General features: G+C 38.4%; 1 protein-coding gene across 1 annotated transcript; it reads left to right on the plus strand.

Annotated features, from left to right (window-relative positions):
- The first annotated feature begins 15,862 nt into the window (after positions 1 to 15,862).
- Positions 15,863 to 22,373, plus strand: LOC139984084 (uncharacterized). Its single transcript, XM_071997790.1, has 5 exons — positions 15,863 to 16,120; positions 20,403 to 20,499; positions 21,152 to 21,256; positions 21,533 to 21,692; positions 22,300 to 22,373. The coding sequence occupies exons 1-4, from the start codon at positions 16,041 to 16,043 to the stop codon at positions 21,569 to 21,571; spliced, it is 321 nt and encodes a 106-aa protein (XP_071853891.1). The 5' UTR covers positions 15,863 to 16,040; the 3' UTR covers positions 21,572 to 21,692; positions 22,300 to 22,373.
- Positions 22,374 to 22,989: the final 616 nt, after the last annotated feature.

Genomic DNA, 22,989 nt, shown 5'->3' on the forward strand with positions numbered 1-22,989 from the left:
CTCCAGGGACCTTTAAACCAACAGAACGCAAAACTGAAAAAAAAAATTGGCCGGGGACGACCTTAGCCTCCCCCGAAAAACTCAACAATACGATTTTGCTGTCACGGCGAGCCGCCATGACAGCTAGGGGTGTGGCAAGCCACGCACCTATACGAAAACCAAAACAACGAAACAAAACCAAAACACCCAAACTACACTAAAACACACTACAAAAGTGGAGAGCAGCCGAAAACACGTCCGCACTCCAGGAAAGCATATGTGAAAACTGCTACTGCTTTTCTGCTCCATATGAAAGTCGTCTTAGATTAATTGAGGTGAATGGTGAGAAGACATGTCAGAGCACATGGTTATATAACTGTCTTAAATATTTCGAAATATTAAAAGTTTACTGACTTTAACAACCAGTAACTGTGCATAAATAACTTGAATAAGAAGGGACAGTTGGTAGCTGAAGTCGTTTGGGTTTGGCAAGAAAATGATGTCAAGCAAGAACATTTCCTTGTTGCTTCCTTCAGTAGCACGCTTTAAAATCTCTGTAGAATGCATTTCTAACATATTCTAACCTTTTCCCAATGTAATGTCGTCAATGTGATAATAAACCATGAATGATAATCATGATAAGGGCCCAAGCACAGTCAAGTTGATTTCCGGCTAACTACTACTATCAATGCAATACATGTCATTAGTTGACCCATAGGTTAATCAGAAAACTTTCGAAACAACCCAAATTTCGAAGTCTTATACTAAGAATGGAAGATAGGCATAGTAACGAAATATCCAAATACATTGAATTCTAATGTAGTGGTCTACGCTGTTGCTCTTGTGTATTTCAGCAATTGTCAATCAACGCTGTGTCAGTCGGCAGTAGACTGACAATTCACACCAACTGCTGTTCGGCCAATAAGAGTTCGGGTGCCCTAATTAATTGGAACCAACCCGAACTCCGTGTGTGACTGTATGTCACTAAATCAACTACAGTTCGTTCTATATAGTAAAGGCAACTGTATTAAGATTTTAATTCTCTTTCAGATATTGAAATCACTTTACCAATCGTTGTATCATCTTTATGGCAGAGTCATCACTCATGAAGTAAAAATTGAATCAGGCTCAAATGTTCCTGTTAATCTTATATCTTTCTTCATGTTGATATTTTTTTATTATGCTTTCCTTGTGGTTTGCTTTTTTTAACATGGCTTTTACTTCTCTTGTATCCTTTGCTTCTTTTGTTCTTTGTTTCCTAATACACTCTTCCTCTTTGTATCATTCAAATTTGGCTTTGATGGCCTTTTAGGGTAGGTTCACTTTCTTGCTTTACCCACACAAAAGTGCAAAACATAAATTTTCAGCATTAAGAAATGCAGGAATTTCATGTTTTTAACCTTCCCTGTACTTGTAATTCACGTAGAAGCTGTACCAGAACCACATCCTAGCAAAAGCAGAAGACCATGGGTGGAAGAGAGTGAAGAAGAAGACAACGCACCTGGTCCGGGTGGTAAGTATAAAAGAAAGTAGGCTTGTTTGATACTTTCCAAGTTATGTGGTTAAGAGTGTGCCCCAAAGATAGTTGATAATACTCTTAAATATGTGAGTGCAAAAAATTCAGCACAGCCACTCACTAAGAAATCTGGCAAAGGTAAAAGAATACGAAAGCCAAAAATACCAATGCTGGAAGAGAGGACAATGCACTTGCTGCTGGAATTCACAGAGGTACAGAGGTGTTATGGCGAGGTTGACAATATCGTCTGGGCATTAAAGTCGGTTATCGTCTTTATAGTTGGATCGTCGAGCAACACTTTTATCGTCGGGAAGCTCAGGCAGCACTATTATAGTCGGGCAGCGCGAGTATAGTGAGTTTGAAATACACTATAACGTCGGGTTATCGTCGGTTAGTATGCAGTATCGTCGACAAGGCAGAGAGCTTACAGGAACAATAGGTTGTGGTTTTTGCTTCCAGGAGCAACAGCCACGAGGAAGAATGGCTACTAACAATAGATCAGACAGTAAACACATTGCAAGAGGACCGAGGGCCATGACCAAACACTGCTGTACTGTATATTATCAATGTCAAGATACTGTACAAATCTGAATATAGACCTACAGAAAATATTTCGATTTTCACAGATACATAATACATTACACTACATGAACATCAGAAATACAATCATACTTCCCATTATCAATCACGCTGATACATTCCGTACCGCTGAAATACAGCCTATCCATTCGCCGGTCGGACCCGCACATAGAGCTTTTAACCATTTATCTTATTTTATAAAAGTATTCCACGATCACTAGACAGCCCCCTCCCCCTCGCATCGCAACAAGCCATCGCAACAACCCCTACCTACCCCTACTCCCCCCCCCCCCCCCCTTGCCTAAACTTTGCAATAGACTCGTATATTTGCCTTGCAAGGTACAAATATCCAGCAGATAAAATTATGGTCAATCCGTTACGGTCCAGATTAACAATATGCAAAAATAGAACTCCAGTTCGTATTGTTAAATAAACTAAACGTTGGTGTTACGAGAAAGGCTAATAAATGTCCTGTTGGAATTAATTGTATCCAATGAATTTATCTTGACGACCTGCCAACTTTTATACTTCTAGAGCAAATATTACATGAGTACCGCGTAAATGGGTGAAAGTTTGCGAATAACAGGTGGCTGTCAGAAGACCCTTCGTTTCTCGAGCTTTGGCGCTGATCTAGATATTAATTGGGTCAGGCACCTGTTTACTAAATGACTGGGAAATTACGCGAATCATGTGATTGATGTTACAGCAAAAAGGAGGCCAGGTTATACGGGTTCGTGTATCATGAAATGATCACAACAAGAATATCTCTTGTTTTAATGTACACTGATAATAATTAGTTGTCTTGTTTGTGTATAGTAACACGAACTTCGTAACCGCCGAGGTGGTAGGGCTATTTGCATTTCACTGTGTTAAGATATACACGCATTTCACACGTCAGTCATATTATTGTCATTATTAAAACTTTTGATATGTCCTTCCTGTATTTACCCCTCGTTATTTAATCCTCTCTTTATCCTTGTACAGTTTATATTTTTTCCCTGACATATTTTCTTCTCTCCCCCTTTGTTTACTAATCCGTTGTACTTCTTTATTTGTGTTCACCTTGCCCTCTGTATACCTGCACTAGTACAGTAGTTGGCCTCTTGTATTTTCTGTTACTCGTCTTAGCGTCCGCAGTTCCTACTAGGGTCGAAACTAGCCCCCCCCCCCCTTTTGTTGTAATTTTGTTGTTGTTGTAACATATGACCAGAAATAACGTTTTTTTGGGGTTACTTTGACGGGGCGTACAAATTTTAGAAATGGCGATTTTTTTTCCAACTTAATCAGGAGGCTAGCACCGCCCCTGACATAACCCGAAATCAGTGGTAGGATAAGTTCTTACCCTGCCCCCCCCCCCCGGGGAAATCTTCGGTACTAAAATGAAAGCCTTAATTTAAATACAGAAGATGTAATACAAGCATGTTTGAGGGAGGATGGTCATCTCTTTTTGGAATATGTGATGGTCCTAAAAAAAAACGTTTTGTTCGTTGTACACAGCTTAATACTGTGTTGCCTCTCCCCGACTATCGATGACCGCTGGTATTGCCTTCTTCAAGTTGTTGATGTAGGTTCGGCACTTTTGTGGGGTCACCCGCTCCCTCCAGAACTTGAGAATTCCTTCCACCAGTTCCTCCCTGTGTGGATTCCATTCTTTCCGTAGGAAAGTCTTCAACTCATGCCACACCTTTTCGATCGGACTTAGGTCAGGGCTCTCTGGGGGAGTCTTCCACCATGTAATATTGGTTTCCTCCTTGCGTACAGACTGATGTGTTTTGGGTCGTTATCTAGCATGAGACGAAAACCTTGTGGAAAATTGTTTGCGACCGAAAGGCAGGAGAGCTTCTCGTAAAATTTCCACGAAGAACTCTTCACGCATTATCCCATCGAAGATGAAGATGTCAGTAGAAGAGAACTTCGAGATCCCTGCCACCATTCGAATACAGTTTCTGTCGAAGAAAGCCATTACCGTGTAGTATATTCAGTACCAAAATTATTTCAGTAAAGTCGTCAGTGCAAGCAGTGGATCCTGCATGTGGAATCTTGCTCGTCGGAAAAGTTTTGGAGGAGAGAGCTGACGCCTTCAAAATTCGCTGGGCGAACTACAGAGTCACCGATTGGGTTGCGAAAGAAAAGACGAGACTGCCCTTGCCAAAGCGGCAATGTCGGCTGGATAGCGACAATTGGAAAACAACTCAACCGTCTTTCTATCAGAAGGTGAGGAAGTAACCATTAAGAAGGCGGACGGAACTTCTGGAGAGTTTGTGAAAGTCGAGGAAAACGACCCTTTTAACTGCATAGTAAGAAACAACGATTTACAGTGGCCCCCCCCCCCCGAAGAAATGTACGCCTCTTTACCATTTCGTTATCATAGTGTAAACTTGCATTAAGTCTTCCTCTGGTTATTTTTTAATCTCAATACAATATCTCGATAACGATATCACCTTTTATAAAATATAACGTTAATATCTTTTTACAAGTAAATTAATGGTTTATGAACTTATACGCAACGTATAGTGGCGAAGCACCTCGTAATTTCTTATAGAAAGCCCGAGAAACATTGGCTTAGAATATGTTCCTATAATGAAGCAAACTAGCAAGTACTTTGTATATTCTGCTTAGTTGTCTCGTTCTCAAATGAGATCACGGCAATGAAGAAAGGAAAGAGGATAAATTGGTCGGCGGAGGATATTAGAACGGATGATAGTAATGTTTTGCCAGGTTTTGCACAGATCAGAAAAACAATAGAAAAGCACCCGATGTTAAAGCAAAGAAACCCAGCAGCAGTCAAAAGCCGCTTTCAGTAGATGTAAACATTTTTTAGTCGCGCACGTTACAATTGACCTGAACACCATGTTTATATTAAGGTGCATCTTTTTTTGGGGGGGGGGGTTCTTTTTTTTTGGAAACCTTGAGGTACGGCCGATTTTTAACACTTCATTTGACAACTTAATCTTTAAGACTTTTTGGGCCTACAGTATCTGTAGACTAGAATCAACAATTAAAAAAAAAAGTTCCTGACATTTTTCACCGAAAGCCCGAGGAACATTATAACTACAAATATTCTTCTTGGTTGTCTCGTTCTGAAAATGCGTTTTTTTTTGGTCGTTCACCGTATCGACATTATATATATCCTTCCAGATTTATGGCAAAAGCAGAAGCTTTAAGTATGATTGGCTCAAGGAACTGAATCTGGTCGAATCAACGGATCGGAAGCAACCTTTCGTAGAGATTGTACATACTGTTCGTCGGGATGTCGTCAGCCACCAAAAGAAAACCTGTCACCAAGAAAACCTGGAAAACGAAACCCCGCGCAGGCGCCCCGCACAACGTAAGCGAGCAACTTCAAGCAAGGCTCCGTCGACGGCGAAGAAGACGAGGACGCTGGTGCCAAAAAGGGTACGGTCAGCTGTCATTTACACCTTTCCATTTAATTCGTTTGATAACCCGCTCGGACACAGCAACAAATTTCGGAAAGAAGTATTTATATAAATGTCACACTGTGTGTATACAGCGTACTGTACATCTGTAAAAGAGACGATTTGAAAAGTTGAAGTTGTTAACATAAAACGCATAATTGAACTTTCTGCGTAAAAAGTACAGGTTCCAGACAGGGGATCGCGCTGCCTTTTTCTCCTCATTAACGATCAACATGGCAAAAGAAGATAAATCGATACCATGTTATTCATAGATGTCCTCATTATACACAATTGGGGTGGAACTTTATCGTTTCTATAAAAAGCTTTGTGTGTTTGAAAAAGCCGATCAGTAACAAAGTTTAAGGTGAATCAATTATAAACAAGCACCAGTACATAACAAGAACCACAGAGACGGGTTTTTGAAGAATGTGTAATACCGTGGTGGATGTAAAAAAAATACCCAAAAGTATTTGCACATAAGTGAACTATAAAAAAAGGACAGAGTTTAAAAAGAAACTTATTCCAAAATGTTTAATTGTAACGTTGCTGCATTATATGTAATCATTGGCTCATCCTAATTTTATCTCCATGAAAATAAAACTGTAAGTAAGGATGCATAAAGAGAGAAAAGATGACCTGCATACAATCAGAAGGTCAATGTGCTTTTTACGTGACCCGCCACGCGGGATACAAAACGTCACGGCCAAACGGCACTACCAAACCATCCCATTCTGACAAACGAAACTAAGGTCTAGCGAGCTAAAAAAAACATACGCCCGCCGACCTGCAGAGACAAAACGCCCACCCCCCCCCACTCAAACATTCAAAAACGTACAGAAGGACGACCCGCACGCAGCGAAACGAAAAACCCCTCCTCAGCACACCAGCGTCCAAAAAAGGCAGCCCCAGATAAACGGCGAAAATCGCCTTCAATCTGAAGGCGAATGTCAGACTTCACCGCCTCCAGGACTGCCTGCCAACTGGCAAATTTCCCCCTAAAAACCAAATTACATCTATTCCGCCAAACATGTTTTTTACAATAGAGCAAACAAAAATAATGCGGTGCAACACAGCTACCGAACAAACTGGAGGGTCTACCCCATATAAAATAAAGCCCTGCCCTACCGACCATGAACGGTCTCCCGTAACACGGTCGGTCCAGGTCTGGAACCACTCCCATAAGTTTACTACAAAGTAACAATGCCAAAAAACATGAGCAGTACTCTCTAAGCTGTCACAGCCGGTCCTAGGGCACAGTCCATCACCCAATCGCCAATGATATCAGAAGGTCAATGTTCGCAACCTGTCAGTTGGGTTCCAGTTCATCAAATGACTTTCATGTGTGACAGATTTTATGATATCCACTACTCCATTTGGCCAATTCTTTCATTGCATGTACATGTGCACTAACACGGACATTTTTTTAAATGTTTGGACATGAATTCACATGATAGAAATATGATTACTCATCATATAGCAATGTGTTATTTATGATATGTACAAGTTCAAACTCACTTAAAGTTGTGATAAAATTTACTCACTGCCAGTGTATACGTACATAGGGGCAAACTGGAATGGATCTGACCCACCCACCTGTTGGACCGAGTCCTCAGTCAGCTCAATAGGGTTATAGAAAGTGAAAGGCATTGTTTTTTGTGCTATTTTAGTGATGGTGTGACATTTTCTAACGCCCCTTCAACTATACAGTCAAGTTAGAATTCACCAATTTCATGATTTGGTTGGTAGCTTCATATGTTGAATAACATGTCTTTCGAGTGCATTATTCCTTTGAAGGTCACATCAACGGACTTTAATTTTTCTAATTCATATTTTCAAATGAGATCACGGCAATGAAGAAAGGAAAGAGGATAAATTGGTCGGCGGAGGATATTAGAACGGATGATAGTAATGTTTTGCCAGGTTTTGCACAGATCAGAAAAACAATAGAAAAGCACCCGATGTTAAAGCAAAGAAACCCAGCAGCAGTCAAAAGCCGCTTTCAGTAGATGCTGAAGCAGAAATGGAATAAATAAATACAAATCTGAAACTAGTGTTACTATTTATGTATTTCAATACTTTTAATTTCATATTTATTTCATTAAAATTACAAGCATAACATTAATTTGCATAACTTTGCATTATTGTAAGTCATAACCAAATTTCAACTTTGTATTTGTTTTTGCTACTTGGGTATCTAGAAATAATATTTCAGTAATCAACTATCACATGGAGGCAGTTTAACATGGCTTAATTCATTTCATTCCTAAAGCAGAGGTTCCTGATCTTCAATTCTTTGTTAATAATGGATGCTAATTAGCGAATTGCTGAAAGTTTCATTTCTATAACTGTGTAAATAAGACTAGTAAATATTGCTGACTTCAGGTCCTAGTACGGATTGTTCATATATATATATATTATGCATTAAACAGCGCTTTATACCTTCACTGTCAAACAAATTCTCGGATTTCCGTCTAGTAGTACGTGGAAAAGTATGTTGTCTTATATGTCAGCAATAAAATAGAAACCAACCATTTGGTGTGTGTTTACCAGGCAGGCAGTCTACAAGGGTTGAAGCTTCATTATTTTCTATACTAGGCAGCAGGATAGTATTGAATTAAAATTCAATGCATGTTCAGTTGTTATTAATGAAGTACTATTTTGGACCCAACATAGTTATGCCCGGAGAAGATCTACTCAATCTTAGTAGTTAAGCGATTAGTAGGTCGTAGCAAACTGCAACCACAAAATAAAAGACTTTAGCAAGTACCACACTTTGTTGAATGTCAGCAAAGGTGGAGACGAGAATCAGCCAAAAGGGTCTTGAACCTTGCAGTTAACAGTTCAGTCAGTTACTGTTGATCTCATGTAATGTTTCAGTATTGTATTTCAACACTGAAATATTGGAATACATCAACTTAGATTTCATATTGAAACATTTCAGGTGAGATGGAAATAAGTACTATCAAAAAGTCAAGATAAGACAGATCAGAGCGTGAAATTACCAATACACTCAATAAACCCCCATGTGAAATTAGTGTTAAATCAGAGAATTTGCATTTTAACAGGGAAGGTAATACTTGTAACAGTGAATTAAGTTCATTATGTGAATATTATACCACCCTTTTCAGTTGAAACTGGATATTCATTGACAATTCAATGCTCATTGTATTTGTTAATCTACAGAGGGTGGAACATTTAAAGACAAAATAGTGGGTATTGAGTGAGCAGGGAGGGGCTTTGGGGACAGGCAGGAGGCTTAAATTGAGTGTACGTTTTCACGATATTTTGCTGTAGAGATGACTACACCATTGGTGTAGTGTTGCCCATTCTTTTAGTTGTTCATATCATTCTATATTTTGAGATGTAGTACTTTTTTTTATTAAGCTAACTGGTGCATTATGTTATCAGGATAATAGAATAAACGTAAATTTTTTTCAATTGAGATTACGTGTAAGTGCGTGAACGGATTAAACGGACCGTCCACATAAACTTATACACATGAAATTGTATTAATTATAAACCAAAACAGTATTTGAAAATATTTTCATATTACACCTACATTAAATCAAACCATAACATTTCTCAGCAAAGACCCCACACCCTGAAATCTCGATATGCTCAGGTAAGCCGTCATCACACCACCCCGTCAAATATCGTCCTCTCAACTTTATTCGGGAACATTAGAAATTAACCACTCGTCTAAACTGGCGTGAACAATCACGGATTATAACTGTGACCTTCCTCCCCCCACCCCCCATTAAAAATAAATAAATATACCCCTGCCGCAAATATGATAATTATAAACAATTCCGAAATGAATTGTTTAAAAAGAAACTGTTAAATAAACAACATAAGGTAAATATTTCCTTCTGGTGTATAGTTTGTATAAGGATAATAGTATTAACGTATTTTGCTTTAGCAATACATGTAATCTCAATTGTGAAATATATAATCGTAAGTGAATGAACGGATGATGACGACCGTCCACATAATGTTATGCACATTACATTGTATTGTTTATTGATTCTACACCAAACACGTAATTGAAAATATTAATAATTTATCAAGTACTATAATTCAGCACAAGAAGAATCTGGGTAGAACGCCCCACCCATAAATTCTCCATATGCTGCAGGAAGACTTAACCCGGTCAAATATGGGACTGTTTATATCCTTTACTTGCCGAACTGGTAGATCTGTGTATGAGCGGATTAGGTCACCCAAATCTCCATGTCGTCACGATAACTATCGTGGTTGTTGCTAATGGTGTTATAACTTCATCACAAATGTTATGAATTTCACGATAACTATCGTGGACCCTTACAAGCCATTCAAGGAGACTTTCGATAGTCGGATATTACAGAAAGCGACTGGGATGCTAACTCTAATAACGACCTGAAGTATTTCTATCGCAACACAAAACTCTTCGCTGTGCATTAACTATGCTTATGCTTAAGGCATATGTTAAGTCCAACCAGTAGGCCTACTCCACCAACGCTTTCGATCTGCCTCATTTTCATATAGTAAGTCGTGTCGTGAAATTCATAGGCGTATGTTAGAGATAACTGATACTGCTAGTACTAGCCTAACGTTAGGCCTTACACAGCCCTAACTATTCGTAGGCTAACTACCCTTAGTCTTACTCGTACGAAAGACCTAACGGAGATTAGGACAGTAGTCGAAGTATTACTGTGGTTATTGTTCAGTGAGTTAATGTAACTTGTTAGGCTATATGCCTATTTCTTAGTACGGTTATTATCACTGGCCATACTTGTCCAGATGCCCCCAGTATCGTGCTTTTTGGGCATAGGCTAGGCCTTTCTGAATTTGTTCACTTGGTGATGACTAAGTAAAGCCGGAATCTTGCATTGAACGTTAAAGATGTCACTGTGATGCTGTTGTACTGTTCATACAGAACAGGTGTACAGGAAAGCACGTGAATATTGGTGAAGCATGTATTTGTTAAATTAAAAATGAGAACCAGGAAGAAAAAAATGTAAGTTGGCCTATCATGCATATTTTACAGAAAACTCACAAGAGATTAAGAAATAAATGTAAAATTTATGTCAATTAATTGTTTTCTGTAGCACTTGCTCATTTTTATTCCAGCTACTGCTTCCCAAAAAATGGTTAGGTGCCTTTGTAGGTGCTGTGTTTGGACATAACTGCATTGGCCATAACATCACAATGCCTGTTCAAGGCCGGGTCATATTTGTTGGGCATTAGTGTCTGACTGTCTGAAGACATCTGTGGAAAATACCAGTGAGAATCTACCCAAAATTGGATCTGAGAAACATGATATGTCTGGGCCTTATCATGTAATTCAAGGGCGTAAAGGTTCAGGTTCGACATTGCTAATCATAACAGTTTGTGAACCATTCATTCATTCCCCCCAAAAAATAGAACTGAAGCTTCATCAAGACTTTATCATCATTCCTTTGACCTTAATTTATGTCATTTAATACAGTTTCCTGAATGCCTTGCGTAAGCAAATTCTGTGGCTGTTCATTACACATAGAGCATGTTATGTTGTCCAGGTTGGACATTCTTTTGGTGAAGACTTTGTCATGAGGTTGAATCCAAAGCTTGATTTTGGAGTGTGGGTTGTAATCCCACCAAAATCCCAAGATGAATGACCTTCATTGTGTAACATGTAACATTTTTGTAATTCATCATGCTTTCTGGAATAATTGGTGACGATTTTACAGAAATCAGTGAATTACAATATCTACCCAAAACTACACAGAACTAATTTGATGCAGTTGTGAAACTGATCAATATTTGGACAACCAATGTAACAGTGATGAAATAAGAAGACCCTCTATGAGACATGCACAACTACATTGTCACCCACCTTTACCAAAGTGTACCATAAATCTACTGTGGTAAGTGCAGTTTTGCGTATTTCCCTAAGTTGCATATTGACATATAATAAAGCTCCGTGCATAGAGACAGAGCTCCTTTCAAAGAATTCTTATAAACAGGATGTGATAAGTAAGTTTGCCTAGCAGGATCTTCTTCGGAGGCTATATGACAAGTAACATTAACAGCAGGGACAAATATACACACAGAAATACAGACAGGTTAATGAGCATGGTGACCACAAATAGATGTAAGAGGAAATGTAAGATGATTACTAGACAAGGGATGGAGAGAAGAATGAAATAAACCAACCCGGGAAGAGTAGAGGTGAAAGATAAACAGTAGAGTGACAAAGAGAGGAATAAGGGAAGAGGGTAGGGAATAAACAGGATGTGAGTCATCATGACAGGTTCCTCCTGCTACAAAGCTGTACCCCTTAGAGTATGGTGTCTTTGAGCCAGGTAAAGTAATCCAGAGTTAATGTTTGTCTTTGATTGGCTACTTCTCAGAGACTGCATACATCTGTCCTTTTCTCAATGTTTGTAAGAAGATCAGTATTAGTGAGTTGGTTGGAGACATCTACTCCCAGTTCCCTTTGTTCCATCACTTCATAATTTGTGGTACTTTGGAGAAGTCATCGATCTCAGTAGAGTTCAAGAAGTTTAGTTTAAAGTATTATATAAATTTACATCCTTGCAGGAGAAGTTGACCAACAGGGTGAGTTAATTGACTGTATTTATTAAACTTAACAGTATGTTGGTCAATTAATGAAATTGGCATTATTTATAGTCTTATTTACCCCTACTGCAAAATGAGGGCTGGCATTTGCTATTCTTCATTGTACTGTGTATTGTGTAGGATAAGGCTGTGGTACAGTGCCTTAAAGTGATATATTTGCTTATAAAGACTTTTGAGGCCAATTACTCATTAGAGTACCTCCATTAATTAAATTCTTTAATTTTTAACATGATTTCTTTGTAAATTTTTTTTACTTTCTGGGGTTTATATGATTATATATTGCAGGCCTATAGTTGGCTTCATCATTACTGCAGCTTCATAGTTCAATAGAAAGCTTAAAGAGCCAGTAATTGCCATTTATGTGTACATATGTGCCTATGTTCATTATTTCTGTATATAATTCTATGTTGAATTAGATATATGCTGGTATTTGTTTCTGTGCAGTTTAAAGGGAAAGCTAGCTACTGTACAATGTGGCTTTTCTTGTTGTTTATTATTACAATAATGTCACCATATATGGCATACATACAAGAATAAATGCCCTTTGACAACAGCCTTAAACAAAAGCAGCATCTACCAAACTACCCAAATATTTTTGTTCTATGCAGATTGATATACATACTAGCTGCATATGTATTTACTGCATAAGCCATGCATGATTATTTATGCTAAATATTAGTAAGGAAGTTTAAGTAATTGTAAGATCTCATTAATATTGCATTTTGATGAGTAGTTGTGTAAGATGGTAACAAATACAGGTTTCGTGAGCATTCATCAATATTTCAAAAGGAGTATATTTTACATATTTATGTGTGGTGGGTAAAAATACAGGTGATAGCTGGTTGCACGTACCTCGTCACTCTCGCTCCAATTCCAAAATCAAGCCCCCCCCCCTCCCTTAACTAGGGAAACTTCATAAGTTACTCATTAGACCGGAGCCGGAGCCGGAATTCCTTGAATGTAAAGGTGTCAAGACCGGGACTAGTTAGAATCGAACTCAAGTCCGATATCCCCTCTACCTTGTGGGCTAATGGGCACAGGGCCCACATTGCATACCCGGGCCAGCCTCGCACTTGTTGGAGGTGTGGGCTGGAAGGGCATGAGGCCAGGTTGTGCCCGAACAAGCGGTGTAGCCGCTGTTTACAGGTTGGGCATACCCTGGCCGAGTGTAAAGGGGATATCGTTTGCAACTCGTGTGGGAAAACGGGCCATCTCGCCCGTTTATGCCCAGACCGCTCATACGCCGCGAGAGTGGCTACGGGCGTGGTTGAAGCGGTCCCTGTCCCGGCCTCTGACACCGTACCACATGATGCTCCTGTCATCGCCCCAGTGTCCGACACTAGCGCCCCGATGGAGGCTTTGTTCCCCATTTCGTGTCCGACCTCTCCCCTGATCGAACTTGCCGAGACTGCCAGCCTGCCCACTGAGGCAGAGCAGGACAAAACGGCGGAGATGGTACTAGCGGAGCGGCGCAGGATGCCGCTTGTACTGGTTCACCGGTAGCTACGCCCGCTATCGGTGATACTAGTCGGGCCCCGAGTCAACCGGCCCAAGAGACATTAAGTGGCCCAGATTCTGACTCGCCAATGGAGGACTGCACTACAGCCTTATTAGTTGTGGCTAAGGAGTCCTCCGATTGGTTTGATGAGACAAAACAGGCCACTGATCTCATTGACTCGAGTGGCCCTTCCACCCTACCCGCAGCCGCTTCCGCTATACCGGACACGATGGTCGCTAGTGGACCTCCTGTTCCTGACAGGGAGGTCCACTCGATCAAGGTTGACGAGGAGTTAAGAACTCTGCTCCCTCGTAAGAAAAGGGGGAATACTGTTAGGGGCTTGAAAAGACCCGTATTGGGAAAATTTCGCAGGTAATGCGCAAGCCTGTCGTCTGCTATCGGGACGGCGTACCCCGGATGAATTTTGGAATTAGTTAGTTGTTATGTGTGGGGTGGGGGGTTTGTGTGGTCCTTACATAATATGGGTTGGGGGTTTTCTGTTTGTGGTTTGGTGTTGGCTTTTTGGGGCTGGTTTGTGGAGCTTTATTGTTTTGGTTCTGTTAGCCTTTGGGTCCGTGTCCTTTTCACGTCACGTTAAATGCTATATTTTATACATTTGTGGGGTTAGTGAGAGATTTCTGTTTGTGGGTTTTCAGTTGGGTTTTGGTGGTTGTTAAACAGACTGGGATTGTTTTTGGTTTTGTTGACCTTTGGTCCGTGTCCGTTTCTTTGCACGTAAAAAGCACGAAGGCGATTTTCGCCGTTTATCTGAGGCTGCCTTTTTTGGACGCTGGTGTGCTGGGGAGGGGTTTTTCGTTTCGCTGCGTGCGGGTCGTCCTTTTGTAGGTTTTTGAATGTGTGAGTGGGGGGTGGTGGGCGTTTTGTCTCTGCAGGTCGGCGGGCGTATGTTTTTTGGGCTCGCTAGACCTGAGTTTCGTTTGTCAGAATGGGATGGTTCGGTAGTGCCGTTTGGCCGTGACGTTTTGTATCCCGCATGGCGGGTCACGTAAAAAGCACACTAGTACTATTGTTCCACTTAGCCGAAAGTTTATGACTGCAATGATATATGTGGTTCTGTGTAGTCCAGCCTTACTTAATCCTAACGAGTAGCAATTTCATTGTGTTTGTGCTGGCCCTAGCCCTGCCAAAGCAGAGTGGGGGCAGGGGGGTATTAACAGTAGGCCCTATAGGGTAATATTGTGAAAGAGATGATACTTGTTATAACTACAGATGTACTGTTAAAAACAAAATAATACTAGGGGCCTAGGGCCTATTATAAGAACAGGTGAACAACCAAATTGCCATGCTACTTGGAAGTTGGAACATCATCTAGGCTACCTTATTAATATTAGCTTAATACTAATAGGGTACATGACTCTTAATGTAGTAAAGGTCGGGTGAGAAGCAGAAGTAGCTTATCATTGGGTCAGCAGAGGTAGAAATATACTATTTTTAAAATGTGAAAGTCAGGCACTAGACCTAGGAATTTGAATAAAATTAGGCTTAGCCTATATGCCTAATTTCATTCAAATTATATAGGTCTGCCATTGTTAATACAAACCCGTTAAACTAAAAGCCTTAATTATTCTTGCAGTCACAATAGACCACAGAAGTCAATGCAAAGGCCGCTTAGTTGAATCACCATTGCTACAAAATCCTTCACTAAATTCATAAGTGTACCAGTATGAAGTAGTTGATCATGATGAACTAGGCTGGATGAAATTTAGTGAGAAACGTACATCAGATGATTTATTGTCATATTCTGATGATAAGGAGGGAAGAATAATAAAATTATTGATGTTAGTCAAAGCTCTGTCATGTCCTTGATGTTATAAACAGATGCTGATCGATGTCTCCTAGTTTTAAAATGCATATAGGCCTAATTTACAGCAGTTAATAGTTTCTCCTACTTTTTGAAGCTTCCTTTTACTTGTTTTTGTTTTATTTCATTCAGACTACTTTATTCTTCTCAAAGCGTCACCAAAAAAAATTAATATTAATGTGAAAATCAACGGACAATGCCATTGCCTAAAATATTCATAAAGTGCTGCAAACGTTGATGAATATTGACTACTTGCAAAAGTCTTACTTTTGGGCTACAAAATTCTTCTTTTGTCCTGTTTTATCGATGATTTTTATACTATACTTCAACTGTATCATAGACTTTCACCATAGTCCACTTGAAAGCATGCTCTGTTCAACAGGCCATTGTAGGCATCAGTATAGAAAACTGCCTTGAATCATGATTTTGAATTTAAAGCCATTAGTCAAATATAGGCCCATTGATGGTAATGCCTAAATGTGATTTTATAAATGTTTTAGGCCTACATAGAAAGGTGTTACTGGATTATACCAAGTTACATTTAATCAGTCAGTAATACTGCTATCAACAGTCTTATCTTTAAATAGCTGGAAAACATATTTCGTACGCTCTTTATAATGATGTTTTGAAATGAACTGTTTCTTTTTCATTTCAGATTTTCATAAACACTGCAGAACGACAGTCCTGAAAAGGAGCCAAACATACGCAAAGTAAGCATGGCAGAAAATAGGTGGAATTTAAATTACCAATGCCCAAAATGTTTGGTCTTTTGGACAGGAAGGTTCAACAAACTCTTAGAACATTTACACCTCAGTCACTCTGATGAGCAAAATTTTTGACTAAGATGCGGGATGTTAAAATTTATTCATTTAAGAAACATCTGAAAAGGGTGCATAATAATTGTCATTTGGATGGAACACTGGCTATGTCTGAGGAAGCAAACATGCAAATGCATTGCGATCATGAAGATACCAATTCTGAAACGCTAGAATATGAAGCAAACATAACAGATCAAAGTTCTCACCTCCAAAATCAACTTGAAAACCAGTATCTATTTCCATATGCAATCCATGTTTTAAAATTGAGAGAAGTTCAAAAATTACCTCGGACAATTTTAGATGAAGTTGCTAGTGAATATAATGAACTCTTTGTTTGAAATCTTCTTGACATTGAAAATGCCATAAATATTGATTTACCTGCAATGGGTGTAAATATAAAAGATTGTCCTAACATTCAGGGAGTATTAAAGGAAAACAAACTTCGTAAAGCCTTTGAACACATGGCTAGTGAGAATCATCAACTTCACTTTTGTAGACAACAGTTGAATTTGGGGGATCCCCTACAAATTTGTCTTGGATTTGAAGCATCTGGCAAGAAAGAAACATTCGAATATGTTTCTATTTTAGGTACTTTGCAGTCTATGTTGGTAAATGCTGAAATTTTACCACATGTTATCAATGGACATTCATCTAGGGATCCAGATATTATGATGGACTATTGTGATGGAGCCAAATTTAAATGTAGTAGACTTTTTCAAATTCATTCAACTGCAATTCAAATTCACTTATATGTAAATGATTTTGAGGTTGTATATCCTCTAGGGACATACATAAAGTGAATGCTATGTACATGTTTATTGGAAATGTTGAACCAAAATATCGATCTTCTGTGAACCATATTCAATTAGTTTGGCTTGCAAAAGTTCATTAATGAAAAAATATGGCTTGGATACAGTTATCAAACCCCTCATGGATGATGTAAACATTCTAGAGCAACATGGAATTCAGGTAAATGTTGATGGCGTAGAACACAAATTTTATGGTTCAGTTTGTAGTGTCATAGCAGATAATTTAGCCAGACATTTCATAGGGGGATTTACAGAATCTTTCTCAGGTTTTCGTGTGTGCAGGTTTTGTATGTGCACATCTGAAAGTCTCAGAAAAAATGAGCTTCACCAAAATCATATGGAAAGAACAGTCAATGCCCATAGGATTCATGTGAGCAGAGTGCAATATGACAGCGAAATGTCAACTGCGTATGGTGTGAAGCTGGATTCGCCTTTGAATTCCCTTCATTATTTTCATGTAATTGATGGGCTACCACCAGACTCATGACTTGTTTGAGGGCGTTTGTCCCAAAATTTTGAGCACTGTGATGACGTTATATGTGCAGACATTGAACAATCAATAAGAGGATTAATGATTTTGCATATGCAAGTTTTGACAAATCAAACACCCTCTACTTTATCTTGGTCATGCTCTTCAGTTAAGGTAAGGCAAAAAGCCTGTCAAATGTGGTGCTTGATGCGCCCTTTTTTCTTGATGTTTTCAAATGACATTGAAGAAAAAGATGAAAAGTGGCAACTTTTGCTATATATCATTGACATTGTGGACCTTGTGACTAGTCCTAGTGTGACCAAACAGTCATGTGTTTACCTCAATGGTGTGGTTTTCGATTGCTTAGAGCTGTTTTGTGAGCTATATCCAAATTCACATGTTACACCCAAAATGCATTTTATGACCCACTATGCCAAACAAATGATGCAATTGGACCTTTATCACATTTTTGGACTTTGAGGTTTGAATCAAAACATTGTTACTTCAAAGATATCTGAAGGGCTACTAAAAATTGAAAAAATATAACATACCCTGGCAAAGAGACACCAAATATTTCAGAGTATCATTATGTCAACTTCAGATTTGGGCAAAGAGAACACTTTACCGGTACAAGGTGAAATGATCAAGATTGGTGAATTATCACCTGAAATGACACCATTCATTTTGAAAATTACTGGCGAATGTGACGAGGTATATGTCTCAATGTCTGTACATTTCAATGGGGTGAGATATGATTCTGGAGGCATGTGTTATCCTGAATGTAGTTGAGAGAATGTGCCAATTTGGCTTAATGAAACTGTGTTTTTTCACAATTGCAAGTTTAACTTCATTATTCATGAAATGGATACTGAGTGCTTTGATAGGAATTGTCATGCATATGTTGTTGTAGAGTCAAACAGAAAAGTGATCATTCAGAGTAGGACTTTTCTTGATCACAATGCTTTACCAATGTACAAAGTTCGTACTAAAAGCTATGTAGTAATGAAGTACAAGTTGCATCAAGAGTATGCTGGCCTGTAAGCCATTGTGCACATACTTATGAAAAAGGTCAGGAGACCTTTTGTTGCTTTTATGCTTGGTATTTTAAGTTGGTGGGCAGCCTTGCAGTACTCTAGCCATAATCAGCACAAACAAGTGTCACATTTTGATACATTTTATATCATTTTTTTTCTCATCAGGCTCTGCAGTTTCTAAAGCCTCATCTTCTATAAAAAATTAGCATGCCAAAACTTGCCTTAGCTTTAAAAATGGTACATGTTTTATCATTGCCCTTGAAAAATGCAGCAAAGATAACCTACATGTAAGAGACTGTTTTTTGGAAGGGAAAAACACAATCGTATTTTGCAGCTTAATTGGGTTTTCAACATTAATTAACTTTGTCTTAAAAAGAGCGTGTGAAGTAGAAGTTATCATTGTGAACTAAATCAGTATTAGTGAGCACCAACATGTCAACATTTCATATCACCTTCAAAGAACAAAAGCAGGTCTTTGAGGTTGAAGACATATCAACTTTAAAGGAAAAAGTGAGAACTGAATTTCACATAGATGAGGATATCAGGTTTCAACTTTATTACAAAACATGGGATGATTGGGTAGATGTGGAAATCCATCAGGTACCACAAAGAGGAAAAATCCAAATAATTACCATCCCTCTTGAGGATACACTTCCAATAAACTTGACTGACTTAAGCTCAACAAACAGCTTATTTAATGAAAGTTATAACTTCTCAGATGCTCCAATCCAAATTGAGCCACCAACAAAAAACTTCATAAGTAGTATGATTCAACTTGCACACCAAAAAGAAAGTTGCCAATCAATCTCTCTGGCTGAAGATATCTCTTCAGCTTCAACAAGTTCTAGTCATTCATGGAATGTGGAAGAAGACTGCAGTACCGGAGAGTCAGATTTCAAGAGAAAATGGCATGAGATGTAAGATACTGAAGTTCCTTTTCTTCAATGTTTTACCCTCAATGGTATGATCAATACCCATGCTATAATGTGAAAACTTTCAAACCTTGAAATAACTTTGTCCTTTACTTGCTGACCTTTACTTGCTGATAGCATCATTGTAACATATCGAACAGTAACTGTAATGATTGCTTGGAAAGAAGACCCAGATGCATCACCGGACATTCTTCTGGGTGTGGTTAAATAACAACCAACAGGAGGAGCTGATGAAGGGGGGAGGGGGTAGAAGGGGAGGATGGCATAGTTAATGAACTAACACGTTCGTGCTACGGCTAAGGATCTGATGGTAGATGTTGGTTTATATAAAATTGCAAAGCTGTGGAGATAACCGGTTTGTTAATCCAAAATATTTCTTCACAGGAAGCAATGGTCAGACAAATTTGCTCTGCCAAGACTGCCAGTTGTGTTGGAGGGAAAGCTCAACGCAGAGAGAATGCCTAACGACAGAGAATGGAGACAGATAGTCCAAACCTTGTTTGATTACATGGCAGGCTCTACAAGGTAAGTTAAAGTAACACTTGTTAATAGTAGATTTACTTTACTGATGCCATCCCTCACTCTTACCATACCTCACAATTTGTTGGGTTACAAAAGAGGTTGCTAAGTTATGTAGGATATATCTTAGCATATTGGTTGTGCAACGGTCAAATTAACGGTTACTCGGGTGCAAACAAATCTACTAAATGGATCACTACTGTGGACAAGCTTAATTGTCAAAGCATTTGTTGTTGAATGATGTCAATTATTTATGTGACAGTTACTTTGGTTATGGAGAAATTCATACATAATCTCTCAAAATATGTTAACCCAAAGATGTTCATTCAACAGTGGTCACAAATCTTGCAGTGCTTTTCCATTGGTTATTTTCATGTATTGATAGTTGCTCTTTGGTCCATCGACATACAGCTATCCATTGTCAGCTCACTACTCAGAGGCAGTGAGATGCTTATTGGAGAAGTACCCCTTCCTTGGAAAGGAAACCATCCCTGGAGCCCGTCCAGTAGTAAGAGATCACTTTTGAAAATTTGCATAATATGGGTTCAGGGCTGCACACTTGTGCTGAAAGGAATTTTGGTGGATTAATGGTGCAGCTCTTCTCTTCATTACCTCGATTACAATGATTAAATAATTGTGACATCATTATTGTCATTCCTTTCTCTGCATATCGTTTTCATACTTTTTTATATTGAGTCTTGGCATGATATTGATTGATTTGTAGAGCAATACTACAAAATTGTTGTAAGAAAATCAATATTTGTAAGATATTTTGGCAGAAAAACTGCTTTAGTTTGACTTTTGACAGCTGATCGATTTCACTCTTAAATTTGAGAAATCCCAACATTGGTTTTGAGCTATATTAATTGGACGATCAAAGTGTAATCGTGATTGATGGCAATTATTAAATAGTTACAACTTTCAGCAATACTATGTAAGTCTGATGAAAACATCTGTTCTTTGTGTAATATTTCTAGAGCTTGGGACATGGTCACTGAAGGTTGAATATTATGGAGTTTGAAATAAACAGGTATATGGAGAGCCAGAGGGAGAGTTGGGGGGGGGGGGGAAGGCTTTTGAGGGAAAACATTTGGGAATCCATGTTCAATATTGACTATCCAATATTTTGATGTACAAATTATTATTATTTTTTTAAACAGGAATACTGGAGAATGAAGTTAATGGACAAATTGAGGAATGAGAGAAAGCATATGTCAGTGGAAAAGAAGAGAAAAAGTAGTGGAGTGACACCAGCTAAAGCAGAAGTAAGTATATATGTAGTAAGTAATTTACTTTTTTTGATACGGGCTGAATATGAATGTAATAAATCTTCTTTTTCTTCTGAAAAACAAAACAAAAACACTCTTCTTGCTCCTTCTCAACTGTATCATTTCCATGTAGGCATCAGAATGGTAATCAAGGGTTTAAAACTAAAAGAAATCAATCAAGACTTCTTGTTCTAGAAGGACACGGTGGTGCCTTTTGTTTTGCAATGCATGGTTGGTGTGACCTCCAATTGTTTGATATTTGTGTTTTCATAGGTGGATGCAGGAAGAGGCAAGAAGGGCTCGACAAAATGAAGTTAAGATATCACAGATGATGGAGATAACTTTTCAATCCAGAAGAAAATGGATTATCGATGAAAAGCCTACTGTAGCTGAGCTGAAGCGGGAATTTCCTTGTCTGTTTTCACAGAGACAGGTAAACCTTCCTCCTACAAAAGCACAAGTTAAAATTTGCTCCTTGGAACTTTATGATGTGTTTCATACTGTTCTCCATTTCCATTGTTTTTCTTTCTTAATGAAAGTAACATTTCAGCATGCATCATGAAGATAGATATGCTTTTTGGTTCTGATTACTTATGTAACCATGACGTTCATGATCAAAGGCTACTATCTTTATTGTAACATCCATGTAATTGCTTTCTTTGTCTGGTTGTCAAATATATCATTCTGCAAAACATTTGCATTTTGCAGTTTGCATTACAGTTCTTGTTGGGATATGCAAACAACATTTTGAAATGGTTTCATATGTTCATTAGTTGAGTAGGGAATGAGATGGTGTTCAATGGCCATACACAGTGGAATATTCTCTTAAATTTATATATTTGCTTCATACTAACATCAATCTAGACTTCTATTTCTCTATGGCATGGACAGTGGCATGCACAAATGGTTTCATGTCTCGACGCCACCCAAGGAGTGTCGGCCTTTTTCGTCTGTTTTTCATACAAATATGTTTTAATTTTGTATTTTCTCATTACAAATTTGCTTTGCTGAAATATGAACTTCTACATTTTGTACAACAGATTCTCATCGAGATGAGGCGAATAACCCCCAGCATTGATGCTTGTCATGCAAAAGATCTGATGAGCAACTTAGAGGCATATGCTAAATATTTAATAGATAGCTGCCAAAGCAGAAAGAATGCTAAAGCGATTGTTAACAACTACAGGGAGGCAATTGCCAACTTAACCAACGACCAAGCTAAAGGTAATTTTACTTCACTAATGTAGAATATTTATGTATATGAAAAGCTGATTTCCAGCCATAGTGAAATAGGTAAGAGGTTAAAAAACACATTTAGTTAATGAACTTCTGAAACGACAATGCACCTTTTTCAAAATTATCTCTTTCAAAATTTTTAGCATACATGAGGTTGTATGTAAAATGTGCTGTACTTAATAGTAAACTGATGCATATTTAGTACTATTACCATATGCATAAATGTACAAATAAATGCTACAAAAATAAGAGGTAAATCATGTTATTGCAGTTTATCGATTATTCTGGCCTGTTGGTAAGGGAGTTTGGGAAGTGTTAGTTCTTGAATGGATTTTTGCAGGATCATTTGGAAGAAACAGTTTTTTCACATGTTTTTGCACAAGGACTTGAAAATTGACAAATTGGGTTAAATCAAATTGCCAAAAAGCTGCAGCATTAAATCTTTATCCACATTTCTTGTTGTGATATTTTGTCCCTTTCTGATATTTGAAATG

This window comes from Apostichopus japonicus, chromosome 17 (genome assembly GCF_037975245.1).
Source record: "Apostichopus japonicus isolate 1M-3 chromosome 17, ASM3797524v1, whole genome shotgun sequence".
In the NCBI taxonomy this organism is placed as follows: Eukaryota; Metazoa; Echinodermata; class Holothuroidea; order Aspidochirotida; family Stichopodidae; genus Apostichopus; species Apostichopus japonicus.

Coding starts and splice junctions, on each gene's coding strand:
- LOC139984084 (XM_071997790.1), top strand. CDS start 16,041: ATGAACTGTTTCTTTTTCATTTCAGATTTTCATAAACACTGCAGAACG. Junction 20,500..21,151: donor TCCCTGGAGCCCGTCCAGTA/GTAAGAGATCAC, acceptor TTTTTTAAACAG/GAATACTGGAGAATGAAGTT. Junction 21,257..21,532: donor TGACACCAGCTAAAGCAGAA/GTAAGTATATAT, acceptor GTGTTTTCATAG/GTGGATGCAGGAAGAGGCAA.